The 14,492-nt window shown below is 44.5% G+C and overlaps 1 protein-coding gene across 1 annotated transcript in view; it reads right to left on the minus strand.

Moving 5' to 3' along the window:
• Spon1 (spondin 1) overlaps nucleotides 1–14,492 on the minus strand; it is a 259,445-nt gene that overhangs the window by 12,201 nt on the left and 232,752 nt on the right. The window contains exons 7-9 of the mRNA XM_026395892.2: nucleotides 12,493–12,557; nucleotides 1,431–1,632; nucleotides 252–392 (exon numbers count right to left, since the gene is read on the minus strand). Of these exons, the coding sequence (XP_026251677.2) occupies nucleotides 252–392; nucleotides 1,431–1,632; nucleotides 12,493–12,557 (408 nt within the window). The remainder of the gene's footprint in view (nucleotides 1–251; nucleotides 393–1,430; nucleotides 1,633–12,492; nucleotides 12,558–14,492) is intronic.

Genomic DNA, 14,492 nt, shown 5'->3' on the forward strand with positions numbered 1-14,492 from the left:
AGGAAGACTTCTGACCAGGGCAGACATGAGTAATCAACTGTGGGAATCATGATGAAACCTATCCACCTGGATCAAATCATTCATTTGGGCACTAGGCGTAACTACTGAGTTCATTTTGCTCATTTACATCTTGTTAATTAATTTGCATACTGAAACACTTGAAAGCTCAGGAGTTCCAGGCACCCCCACAATTCTAGAGCCAGAAAGGTGTTGGGTTTCCTTGGCTATGCTGGTGGGCTCAAACCCATTACCTTCCGAGCGATTCTCTCAATAACAACTCTGGCTACTTGAGTGATGGACCCGCCCTCTGGGTCGTAGAAAGGACTCTGAGGATGGTCCAGACTGGTCAGGGGCCGGATTTTCTCCTGTGGAATTGTGGGTTTGTTTGGTGACTGTAGAAAAAAAAAAAAACACAGATACAGAAAGGGGAAATAAAACATGAAAACCACGAAGCAAATTGTTTATATGGAACAGAACAAAAACTCTGATGATAGGAATTTTAACAAATGTAACAGTAGCTATGGAATTCCATTCATGCTATCTACTGTGCTTGGAAATTTGTAGATCTGTACTTCAAAATTCTTCCATGGGGATGTGGTTTAGTGGTGAAGCACTTGCTTAGCATGCATGAGGCCCTGGATTCAAACTCCAGCATCACACATACACACACACACACACACACACACACACACACAACAGGATTGTGCCAGATGTACAAACCAAGTTCCAGAGAAGTCATCCTAGTTCAGAAATGGCTAAGCCAGTTTGGCTTGAATCCCAATCTCTTCTACTGGACCAGGCAGCAATTTTTTTTTCATAACAGGTCAGATGGTAAATATTTTAGGCTTTGTGAGTCACATTGTCTGTCACAACTACTCTGCTCAGCCCTTTTAGTGAGAAAGACAAAATGTAATTGGATGTGTAGCTGGCTTTGAAAACTATTTACAAATCAGGGTACAGGGTAGATTATCTCAAAACCATAGTGTGCTGATGCCTGTTCTAGATTATTCTCCCAGTAGTTTTGTGATGGCTTCAGATTTCAGTGCAGTTTGGTATGTTGACCATGTCTAAGAAATAGGTGACAACCAGGAAAGAATAAACTCCTCACACTTTAAAATCTGGCCCAATCTTATGCAAACACAACTTCCTTCTGTCTGTATGTCTCTGCCCCTGTCCTTGGCATGCTGCCCTTGCTTACCTGTGGTCTGCACATTAGCAGATGCCCTTTCTGTGCTCTGGTCACTGCAAGGACCCTGCCCAGAGCCTGATCATTGTGTATGTGATGATGAGACCATGTTGACCTCTCCTTTCAGATTAAGTTCTTCTAGAACAGCAGGGTCAGATTCACCCCCGGATCCAGGACACCCAAACAGGGGTGAGCCCGAGGAAGTGCTTAGGAAGCCTGCCATTCACCACTTGGGCACACCTACCTCATAGGTCACCCCACTGTCGGTGCCGGCGTCCCAGGGAATCAGATCTTGCACCACCTTCTGGACCCAGCCGCATTCCTTGGTGCACAGATCCTCTGCAGATAAGCCCACGTTCCAGTCGGGACTAGGGCCCATCATGGTCAGGAAGGACATTAAGTGGCGTGTCCGGTCTACTGAAAATTCAGCTGATGGTGCTGCTCTCCTGGAAACCAAATACAGAGGGCTGTATATTAGGGGATAAAGGGTGCATACTCTGGGGGACATGCGGTTGGGACATGACTCGAGGACACAAGAGACAGAGGAGGCAGATTCTCTGGCCATTACTGGGTTTTGCTCTTCTGTCTTCTGAGCCCACTTCTTGGAGAAACACGAAGTGAGTGAGCCCCATGTGATTACTCTATCTAGCTTTAATGTGTCATTCTGAGATCTCCACTGGGCCATTGCAGGGGGTCCCCATGTCTGCTGCCTCCATTCCCTTTAAGAGGCCTTCCACGGCAAGGCCATGTCTGGCCAGCAGGACACACCCAACGACTCACACCTGATTCCCTGGTCATTTCCTCCCATTGGAGACCGGGGTCCAGCTACAGAACCATTCTCCTTTGGCTGATGACTTCCAGCTGCAGAAAATGACCTCTCAGCTCTACAGCCACAAGGGCAGCTCTTCAACCTCCATCACCCCTGAGTTACTAAGAGGAGGTTCCAGTAGGGACTGGGCTGCATGAGATAAATGGTGGCTGCCCACTGAAAAGTCTGGGGAGGAGAAGAGTCCCATTTACTTTTGGCTGACCCTTGTTATTTTATTTTCCCCTCATGACAATCTTGCGGTGTTAGAATTATTATCCTGTTCTATGGAGAGGCAATGCGAGTGAACAGAAATGAGTGAACTTGGAGACACAGATAGCAGAGACTGAGACTTGAAGTCAGTTGGTGTCACTTTTTATACCCCCTGGCTGATAACTGTGGGGAATCCCTGGCTGGGGACCAACGGGTATATTTAGTCCAGCTGGCAGCTGGTCCACCTCAGCTGTTCAGGAGTCTTAAAACCTTCTGTTGGTACCAGCTGCTTCTGGCGGCCCTCACCTGGCCCCAGAAAGCAATGACTCCAGACCTGGTGGGCCCTGTGGAACCCCATCATCGGGTTCTGGCAGCCAGATGGGACCAGACAGAAAGCACAGGAGGAGGGGAGTCTGGGTGTTCATCTTAGCTCCACTTCACACAGCTGCACCTCCTTAGGCAAATTCCCAAACCTTTCTGTGTCTCAGTGTCCAAATCTTTAAAATGGGGATAACATATGTCAGCTCCAAAGGGTTATCATGTTAAATGAGCCAACTTGAACACAGTACTTCGCCCAGCTCCTGCCACCTGAGTCATTTTTATTGCAGGTTGAGCACCCTTAATCTGAGAATGTAAAATCTGAACTGCTTCAAAATCTAACACTTGGAGCACTGACAGGATGTCACAGTGGAAAATTTACACAATTAATAGAATGCGCTCAAGTTCCACCCATTTTCCCACGAATGACGTTGTTTCTTTCTTTTATGGCTGAATAAAACTCAGTTGTGTATATATACCACATTTAAAAAAAATCTATTCATCTGTTGATGGACATCTGGGCTGGTTCCATAACTTGGCTATTGTGAATTGTGCTGCTATAAACAGGGTATGCATGTGTCACTGTAGTATCCTGACTTTAACTCCTTTGGGTAGGTACTGAGGACTAGTATAGCTGGGTCATATGATGGTTCCATTTCTAGTCTTTTGAGGAACCTCCACACTGATTTCCTTCCTGGCTGTACTAATGTGCCCTAATATTCCCTTTTCCTCACATCCTTCCAGCACTTATTATTAGTCCCCACAATCTGTTTTATTAATCCCTTCTGGTGCTCTTCATGCACTTCAAGTCTCAGCTCATGAGTCACCTCTTCCAGGATCCTTTCTGATCACCCAGCTGAGGTAAGCACCCTTGGTCTGTATTTCCACACGCTGTGAGGTCTCGGTAGCCAGACCCTATGATTGTAATTGCTTCTATACTGTCTGGTCACCTCCACTAGACTGGGAGCTCCTTGAAGGCAGGAATCTTAAATTTCACAACTGCACCCCAGTACCTGCTCAGAGGACCACTGAACCAATGGCTATGTGATGGTTTGAGCTACTCTCCTTACTAGCTCTAGATCTCAGGCAAGTCCCACACTGTCTTTGAGTCTCAGTGTTGTCATCTAACAATACCTACATGACGGCCAAATGAGATGCTTTTCTGGGAGATTTTACAAACTGCTGAAGTACTACACTAACATAATCTGCTATGTAGTTAGCCAGACAAAAACATCCTTTCCCTGTGTGTGCATTTTTTGGCATAAGCAGCTGCCTTAAAGACCAGGCTTCTCCAAAGATTGTAGTCTGGGGAACTGTGATGTTGCTCACAGAGGGACTTACAGGATGTAGTTCTGGCCTGTCCTGCAGGAACTGCCAATCAAGAGCCTTGATTGGGGTTGGACTGGGGCTGCTTTATCCCCCAGTCAACCTCCCTGTTTTCCCTATCAGGTCCCAATAGAGTAGGGACTTTTTTCTTGGTTATAGCATATCCCACTGCTTAGCTTAGGAGTTGGCATGCAGTGGGTTCTCTTCAAATGTTTGTTGAAATAAATGAATTAATCTTGGAGATGAATGTAGAGCTCTTGTTCTTCCTTTGACCTTCAAATTTAATTAAAAATCACTTCACAGTATTTACTACTTCTATTATAAAATTCTATTTAAAATAATGAAATGGATAAGAACCTATGTGAGTTTTCTTTAGGAAATGCCAGATTGGACTGGAGTTCTTTGTTCAAGCCATAACAAAAGTTCTTATTTATGCCTTTTTATAAGCCAGGTCTTCCAAGATATGATATTTTTGCTAATTTGGTTTCATTTTTCTATCTGAGAATTAAAATTTGAATCCATTTTTCTAGAAAACAGAGTTGATCTAGTCATACCACACACCAGAGTATATGATAAAGCATGACAATTAGAATGGTCTGATATTCAAGGTAAAATGGAAATATAAGTCAGTGGCATAGAATGGAGATTCCAGAAACTATAGGTAAGGACTTGTACAAATAGGCTACTCAAGTTAGAGTGGAAGGAAATATTGTACAAGTGGGGTTGGGCTAAATTATAAAAAAATATTGGTCTCATATCTAATATACCATAATAAAGCCTGAGTCAACAGAAAGCAATAAAATCAGAAAAAATCCACTGTTCAAGGAAAAAAACAACAACAGAGAAATGTTAAATTTCTAAATTTTGAGACTATAAAAGCAATCACAAAGAAAAAAGTTAACTACTTGAATTATACTTTAGCCAAAAACATCTTTATAGTGAAAACAATAGTACATGTTTAATATCCCTAATCCAAAAAGTTTGAAATCTGAAATGCTCCAAAAATCTGAAACTTTTGAATACTGACATAACACCACAAATGGACAAATTCCACATCCAACTTCATGTGTTGGGTCACAGTCAAAATGCTGGTGCACTAAAAATACTGCATAAAATTACTTTCAGCTTATGTGCATAAGGTGTATCTGAAACAGAAAAGAATTTTGTTTAGTTTTGGATCCCATTTCCAAGATACCTCATTATGTATATGTAAATATTCCAAAACCTGAAAACTTAAAAAAATCCCAAATACCTCTGGTCCCAAACATTTTGGACAAGGAATTTTCAACCTGTGCCTGAATTATAGAAAAAAAAAATGATGTGTTAGCAAAATGTCTCTGTTAAGTGTAACAAAGTGTTAATATTGTACAGATATAACCCAAATCTCTAAGAAAAAGACCACAACCCCAGGGAAGGAAACTTACAAACAGACAATTCACATCAGAAAAATGAGAACACTGAGAAACATTTCCTCCTTTTACATTTAGAAGGTAGTGTGGTGTGCAGGGAAGAACCCCAGGGCATTGGCATGGACAGTTGGATCTGAATCTTGGTTCAGTCACTGAATTATTTGCTGACACAGCAGCCTTTACCCCACCTTTCTTTGAAGTTACTACATCTGCAAAGTGGGAACACCATCATACCTATCTCAGGATTTTATTGTGAGGAAATCACTTCTCATTGTGACTGACACATAATAAGACTTGGTAAAGGCGGATTTTCTTTTCGTGCAATTTTTCCAAACAAAACTTCCAAAAACTCCTTAAAAGAAATTAGTTTTTCTTTTTCTAGAGATTTATTCTCCCCTTGCAAATTACACACACCAGTGAGACTCAGGAGTGTTTACTAAACCATTCATAGGCTGGGTTCTGTCTCTCATAGATTCCAAACAATCCTCATTTACACACTTGCAGAAACTCAATCAAACACAAGAGGGCGCCCAAGTCATTCACTAGGCTGTTTCAGTCTTGGGTGGATGGAGAGAGGTTTGAGCGAGATTCCTAAGGCGCTGGAGAAACTGTAACCAGGAGGTATCAGGAACTCCTCCTGATCCACCTGCAGACTCAGATCTACCACCTGCTCCTCTAGTCCAAGGCGTGTCTTCCTTTTCTGTCCTGGAGACATCGATGCTGCAAGAGGCAGGGTGGGCCCTGGAACTCCCAGTTTGGATTTAAGAGAAAGATGTCTCTGGCCCCTTGGGCAAGGGTGGCTTTGGATTTCTGGAGAAGGTGAACGTGTCTCTACTCCACTGACCTCACACATAGAGACATTGACTAATAAAACGTTCATTAAGGGGAGTTCCTGGGAATAATTTAAGGGACTGCAGTCCTTTCCAAGATTCATTATAAGAAAGGAAATATGTATTTTTAAGAATTCCAATAATTCTTAGCGCTCAGACCACACTGGAGGAACTGGGTGATGGAAATTCAGAATTGATTTGCAGGAAACCTGGGCATTTTCCACTTCAGCTCCAGAGGAACTAGTGAAGGATGTGCAGTTTGTTCAGAATCTGTCTTTCCTGTCTCTACCTGGGGTTGGGCTGTCGGAGCTACAGCTTGATTTATTGAGCTAAACAAGTCAGCAACTAATTTGTTCATTCATGGCTGTCCTTTGAGAAGTGGTTGTTGGGGATAAAGATGAAGATCATTGAAAAACAAGTCAGTTTCAACGGGCAGGACCTCGCAAAGTAGGTCACCCTGGCTTTCCACTGGGCCTAGGGAGGCTGGAATCCCATTAACCTCAATCGAGTAGGCTCTGGGAGGAGGGGCAGGGCTGTTTGGGCAAAGCAAAACTTAGCTGCATGGAGGCTTCCTAATTTGACTTCGTAATGAGATTTGGAAGAGGAAAGGGGAACCTAGGGTATAGGAAAAGCAAAGGAAAATTCCTTTCCCTCAGCAAGCTGGTAGCTCTGAGTGTGGAGGTTGTAAGTGTTTGGGGGGGGGCGATCTGAGTGTTTGCAATCAATGGATTCTCTCCCACTGGTGTCTCAGGGGGTCTGAGGGATGAGCAAAGTCTGGACATGTGTCCCAGAAGATTTCTTTCAATTTTTTAGAAAGTCTCTCCCATCTTTGCGGCGGGCAGAGTTCTATTGATTTTCACCGCCTTGGAGCTCCAGCCCAGTCTGGTCTTTCACAGCAAACTTCATGGAAGTGCCTGGTGACTCCATGATCTCACTTTCTGTTCACACTTCACCTGCCATGTGCTGTTTCCCTCCCCGTGTGCCCCAGCCGAAAGCTTTCTCTATAAGGTCAAGAGTGACCTTCATGTTGACGAATCCAAGAAGCATCTTGCAGCCCTGTCTTACTTGATCTCTCCACTGCACTGGACCGAGCTGAATGCTCTCCTGGAGCACTCTTCCCTTGGCTTCAGAGGTTGCAAACTTCCCTCTGGATCTCTTTGCTCTTCCTTTTCTGTTTCCTTTGCAGGCAAGTCCTCCACAGCATGAAACGCTGGAGCTCTTTGGGACTCAGTCCTAAGCCCTTGACTCTTATTTTCAAGTTCTGTCTCATCTGTGCCCTTCATATAGATTATCTCCCATTCCCTCAATGAATCCTCATTTTATTTCTCAGCATGGAATTCTTGCCCTGAGATTCAGAGCTATGTAGCCAACTGGGTACTCAATACTTCCACCTGGATATGAAGACATCTTAACAATGTAGCTCAGTCAGAACTAATCACTTGGTGCCCCCATCAAACTTCACCTAATGTTTCTAGCTCTATGGATGGCACCACAAATTCCTTAGGCCAGTCACATCTGGATCACTGTGTCTTTCTCACCTTCTCTGTTTAACCCATTACCGCAGTCTGTCAGTATTACCTCCTACCTGCATCTCTCACATTTCTGCACTTCTTTCCATTTCCATCACCACCACCACCATGCCATGGAAGTCACGATTAATCCTCTCCGGGCTCTCTGCACCTGCCTCCCCACTGGTTTTATCTCATCTACTTTTTCACAGTGGATCCAGAGTATTGCTATTGCTTTTTTAAAAAAAAGGCAAATCTGATTGTATCATCCTTCTGTTTAAAACTCTTCAATGATTTTCCATTACTTTTAATATAAAAATCAAAAATTAGTGTTGCATGACTTGGCCTCACACCAAGCTCTTCTTTGATTTCTGGATCCAGTACAAAGCCTCTTAGTACCTTAAATATGCTTTGCTTCTTCCTAATATGTGGCCTTTGCACGTGACATTCTGTCTGGAGAATATTCCCCCCTCATTTTGCCTCTATGCCTACCTAACTCCTACTGGTTCATTAGATCTTGGAGGGCTCTGGCCAGCTCTGTGCCCCTGCTGAGTCAGGGTCCCTTTCACACACTCTCGAGGTATCTTATGCTTTTCTTCGCAGTCATTTATTTGTGTGATCATTGAGTAAAAGTCTCCTCACTGAACTGTGAGCTCCGTGAGGAATTCTGCTCACTTCAGTATCCCTAAGCACTGTGCGTAGTACTTTTCTTCCCAGACTTTCAATAAGCATTGAGTGAATGAAACATCTCAGTCATCCTTGATGAGAAACAGGGTAAAGTGAAAGTCAAGATTTTGTTCCATTTTGTTTTGAGGCTGGAGCCAGACAATTCAGTGTGGCCACATGGTTGATTTCGTGCTGATCAGGTTGGAAGATAGATATTTCTTGATTCATTAAAAACTGAGGAAAGGAACAAGTTATTATTTAATCAAAGAGACCTTGTTATAGTAAAGGTATCAGAGTTAGTCAGCTGGATATGGCTGGAATTCCAGTTCCACTTTTGCTGGAACTAGATAATGCTGTTGGATCTGTCATAGAAACTCTTGGTCTCTGTTACTTCATCTGTAAATGGGCCAATCTCATGGGGCTACTATGAGGATTAAGTAGGATAATAAATGTAAGTGCCTACCGGGGTACTTGGGTGCATAGTAGATACTTAAAATGAAAGGATTTCCCCTCCCTCCCTCCTTACCTCCTTCCCTCCTTTCCCCTCCCTCCCTCCCTCCCTTTCTTCTTTCCTTTTTTCCTTCCTTCCTTCTTTCTTTCCTTCCTTCCTTCCTTCTTTCTTTCCTTCCTTCCTTCCTTCTTTCTTTCCTTCCTTCCTTCCTTCCTTCCTTCCTTCCTTCCTTCCTTCCTTCCTTCTTTCCTTCCTTCCTTCCTTCCTTCCTTCCTTCCTTCCTTCCTTCTTTCCTTCCTTACTTCCTTCCTTCCCTCCCCAGGGACTGAACCTAGGGCCGCTTAACAACTGAGCCACACTCCCAGCCCTTTTTATTTTTTGAGACCGAGGCTGGCCTTGAACTTGCAATCATCCTGCCTCAGACTCCCAGATTGCTGGGATTATAGACGTGCATCACCACATCTAGGTTTCTTTCTTTATTTTCTCTCTCCCTTTCTTCCTTTTTCCTTCCTGAATGCCCTGTGCTTTGTAGTTGGCCTTTTTCTGAACCCAGGTTCCTTAAGCTATAAGACCTTCTTAGTGGTATAAAAATTGGCATCCACAAAATGTGGCCCACATGTCTCTAAGTCACACCTACCCTGTGCCCCTGTCCTTTTGGAGGACCAACAGTGAGGGGTTCTTCACAAGCGGCCCAGCGGCTTGGGAACTAAGAGAAGCTGAAGAGAGATGTGAGCAAACAGGATTCAGGAGCCTGATTGCTTATTGATGTTGGTTATGCAAAGGGAGCCAGGGCCATTGTGAGTTTGCCCTGTGTTTTCTGGTGGGTCACTGATGAGACAGGCAAATGCCCACCCACCAGGGAGAGCTCAGGGCAGCAGAGCCTGCTTCTCATTGGAGGGAAAGGCATTTCCTGGGCTGGGGAGGTTTTTCCATTACCCTGGTGTGAATTTCCTTAGAGAGGACTTAGAGCCAGTCTTGGAGATCACAGCAAGATAAAGGCCTCCTGCAGCCAGCTGGGCTACTCATGGTCAACTGCTTCAGCGCCACATGGACCTGGGTGGGTCCTGACCAGAGTGAGGAGCATCCTTCCAGATTCGACCATGTGCCTCCTGCACGAAGCCTTTGCTGACTTCTGTCCACCCCTTCTCTGAGCTTCTAGAGCTGCTCATGTCCTCATAATTTAGGATGATCATATCCTCATCCTAAAACTGATAACCCTGGAATGTACCGGGCTACCATGGTGACATCATATTGTATACATTCTGTATATATGGTGCCATCTGGATTTATGCAAAGTGTGGACTTGAAGTGGTAGAACTCTGTTAATTGTCTCCCTTCTTGACTGGGTGACCCAAAGAGTGGGAGCTGCATAGAGGGCTGGGCACATAGTAGGGGATGAACCATTAATTCACTGAATGGTTAAGTGGGTAGGTTCCAGGTGCCTGGTGACAGCTTCCCTGCTCCCAAATGGTACTGTGTGAGTGCTCCTCCTCCCTCTACTCCTGCAGTCCCACCACGGGGAGTCCTCCTTTTAATGTCCTGTACTTCCCATCTATCATTTTGCATTTGCTTTTTCTGCCAGTGAGCAAGATCTTACATATTCCCCATGTTGTTGCTGTCTGCATTAATATCATGGTTAGTGCATGCAGACTACTCCATAGAGGGGCTAGTCAAGCCATTATTCACAAACCATTTTCTGATAGTTGACCAGGAACTTCCAGACTTTGCATCTTTAAAGAATGAGTGAAAATCAAACTTATTCAAGGAACTGCATAGCATACAGGGTGGCCAAAGAGAGGTGCAGTAGGGAGCCCATAGGAAAAGGAGGACGGGCTGAAGCGTGTTATGATTAGCCTGTGAAGCTGAACTAAGTGTGGACATGATCCTGGAGGATAAGAGTCACAGAAAGATTTTAAGAAAGGAAGGAACAACAGTTTGGATTCTTAAAAGATCACTGTAGGGGGCTGGGGTTGTGGCTCAGCGGTAGAGCACTTGTCTAGCACGTGCAAGGCACTGGTGCTCGATCTTCAGCACCATATAAAAATAAATAAATAAAAGTATTGTGTCCAACTACAACTAAGAAAAAAAATAAAAAAAAATCACTGTAGTAACAGTGTTGATGAGAAATTAGATTAGGGTAGATAATAAAAGAGGAAAGAGTTGTGAAATAGTCCAGAGGAGAAAAATGGTAGTTTGAACAAATGGCAGGAGAATGGCCAGGTAAGGACTGATTTTTGAGATAAAAATGTAGAATCAATAGGACTTCGTGACTCACTGTACTACTGATGTTTCCCCACATGAAGAAGAGCAGGTTTGTGTGAAGGTGATGGGTTCCATTTTGAACATGATGAGTTCAAGGAGAGGTGTTCAAGAAACTGATAGTTGTATCTACTCACCTACCTATCCGTCCATCCATCATCCATCCATCATCCACCCATCCATCCATCCATCATCTATCCATCCAACATCCATCTATCCACCCATCCATTGTCCATCATCCATCATGCATCCATCCATCATCTATCCATCCAACATCCATCTATCCACCCATCCATTGTCCATCATCCATCATGCATCCATCCATCAACCATCCATTGGCCGTCATCCATCATCCATCTATCCATCATCCATCATCCATTCATCCATTCATCCATTGTCTACCATCCATCCATCCCTCAATCCATGCATCCAAGCATGTGCATGCATGTATCCATCCATCCATCTAAAACATCTAACTGGGGAAGCTAATTTTGGGAATTGTCACCATACCTCTGGTCACCAAAGATTCCAGGGTGGATGAAATCTCCAAGGAATAGAGAATAGGACCTAGTGTGAGTCTGGATGTTCATGGTTCCTATTTGCTTAGAGAGAGTACACCTATGCACTCTGAGGGCCACTGGGGTAAGCAGAGACCAAGCCTACATTCCTGAGAAGGTAGAGGCACACTTCATACTCTGCACATGGGCAGCACCTCACCTGCTTGCTCACTTGATAGATGTTACTCCAATGACACAAGTGGTATGTGGTGGTATTATGGATTGGATCTGGAATGTCCCCAATTCTCATGTGTCAAAGGCTTAATTCCCAATGCATTAATGTTCAGAGATGAAGCTTTTAGGAAATGATTGGATCATGAGGGCTCCAACTTCATCAGCAGATCAATTCATTTGATGGATTAATAATTTGAGGGCTGGGGATATGGTTCAGTTAGTAGAGTACTTGCCTCGCATGCACAAAGCCCTGGGTTCAATCCCCAGAACCACCAACAAAATAATAATAATAATAATAACAATAATAATAATAATAATAATTTTAAAAAGAACGGACTACTGGGAGTCAGTGGAAACTTAGGCAGGTAGGGCATTTTTTGAGGAGGAAGGTCACTGGGGGTGTACCCATGGAGATTATATTTTGTCCCTGGTCCCTTCATTTCTCTCTCTTTGCTGTAAGTCATTTCATTCAGGTTATACAACATCTGTCTTATCAATGCTTATTATTGCTTTTTGTGATCCTTTGTATTATTCTCTATATCCTAGCTTTCATGAGCTGACTTTCTTCCACCACACCTTTCCACCATGATGTTTCTACCTTGGAGCCAGCTAACCATGGACTGAAAACTCTGAAACCATAAGTCAACATAAGTCCTTCCTCCTTTAAGTTGTTCCTTTCAAGTATTTGTCACAGTGATGAAAAGCAGACCAACACTGTGGCCATTAGGCAGGTGGCTTCCAGTACAAAGGCAGGATGGGACAGGGTGGGGCCAGAGTCTGTGCTACTTACACGTTGAGAGGCTGCCAGGCTGGCCACTGGGCTTTGGCTTTGATGACAGTGAGGACCTCATCACTCTGGAAAAAAAAAAAGAACCAAAGATATTTAGTGAACAAAGCTGGATTCATGGACATGTGAGGAATTTGACATGGTGACATCATCTACCCCCATTCCCTCACCTGCTAGAGACTCTACCCATACAATTGTGGAGCCATCTTGCCACAGAGCCTCAGCAACACCAGGAGGTAGGACTGAATGTCCAGCTGTGCCTGGTGCAGCCTGGACACTGATGAGCCCACTGAGCCACACCTTTGGTCTCCAGCTCTGTCCATTCCCTCCCCACTATGTATTGGAGCTCTGACCTGGACTTGGCCTGGATGAGCCAGATTTCCATATCACGTCCAACCTGAAGGGCCAAGTCAAGTGCTCTGCATCCAGGCATGAGTTGGGGCCTGCTTCAGGGTCAGTAGGAGCCACAATGCAGCCAACACTTGAACCCAAGCACTGTCATTCTCAGAGTGTCACTCTCCTGCTATTGAGACCCCCTCCTTGGACATGGAAGGCAGAACAGAGCCTGAGCCCTACATACTTTGCTGCATTCATGACACACTGCTCTCTGTGGCTTTGGACAGGGTGTAGAGCACCACTAGAGCGTAGGGAAACTAAAACGTCTTTTCGAGAAAGAATTTGATAATTAACACTTCGAAGGAAAGCATTATATGGTGACCACAAGGCAAAAATTTGAACGTTGTCGATGTTGCTTGATTTTGAGGTTTGGATGGGTTTTTACTTTCAGTTACACACTGAAAGGAGGGTGTCGTGATGTTTGAAAGGCTTAAGGCCTACAGAACCCCAAATTCAGCTTTGGCAGGGGCTTTTCCCAGAGTGATATCTGGTTCTGGATTTCCCCTTTCACCTGGCCTGGCCCAGTAGTGTTCAGACACCATGGTCCTTGGTGTATAAAAAATTCCAGAATGTCACCAGCTGGGAAAGGAAGAGCTTTGTTGCCAACTGAACAGATTCCTGAGTTCCAGGGAACAAAGACTCATGTGGCTATGCCCCAGTCCAGCTGTGTCTGGCAGCAGAACACGTTTGGGATGAATTGGTGCACTTCCCCTTGGTTGGGTAACTCGCTCAGAAAATCCCACAGTCCTGAGGTATCTGGAAGAAAAGAGGTCAGAGGTGTCTTCCAGGATCAGGCCCCCAAATGATAAAATAAACTTCTGGTCCAAAGTGCTTCTCCTGCCACCAGGGAAGGAGTCATTGGGTGGTGGGCCTCTGAGGAGGGGGCACAGCCAGATCCAGCTTGGCTTGGGCTTGTGTAGATAGTGCCAGGTGAGGAGAAGGGCAGAAGCCAGGCCCACATAACATGTTGGCAGAGTTCCTAGCCCCCTGCTGAGTGCAGGCTTCCTGGGGTGCCCACTTTGGTTGGAGGAAACAATCTTCAGATGGATATACATTCCCACATTCATAGATCTACACAAAAAAACATTTCTTAGCACTACCTGAGTGGCTGCATTTCTCATGGAAGAATTATTTGTTTATTGTGGATTCTTCCTAGTTGGTATCTGAGAAGTGACTGACAGAAGGTGTTTACCATGAAATCATGTGGAACAGGAGCTATCTCCTGAATGCTAGCTCTGCATCTTCCAGAACCTCCATGTCTCACATGGACTCTTTCATCTGACCCCAGAACCCTGCTCCTTCCCAGTAGGTCCTGTCTAGGTTCAGTACACATCTGATACTCCCTGATCCTGACGCGGAGTGACACCACCTTCCTCCAGCTCCCACCCCATCACACTAGACCTTCTGCGCTCATGTCCATAAATCTGATCATACCCATTCCCAACCCAAAGCCACCAAGGGCTCCCCACAACTTCCATGATCACTTCTGACCTCCTATGTGGCCCTCATCAGCTAGCTCTGGTCTACATTTTTTTTCTTTGATTTTCCAGAACAATGTTCACTTATTGTAGAAAATCTTAGCATTGAAGCAGCACACAATGTAAATG

Source organism: Urocitellus parryii, chromosome 4, assembly GCF_045843805.1.
Source record: "Urocitellus parryii isolate mUroPar1 chromosome 4, mUroPar1.hap1, whole genome shotgun sequence".
In the NCBI taxonomy this organism is placed as follows: Eukaryota; Metazoa; Chordata; class Mammalia; order Rodentia; family Sciuridae; genus Urocitellus; species Urocitellus parryii.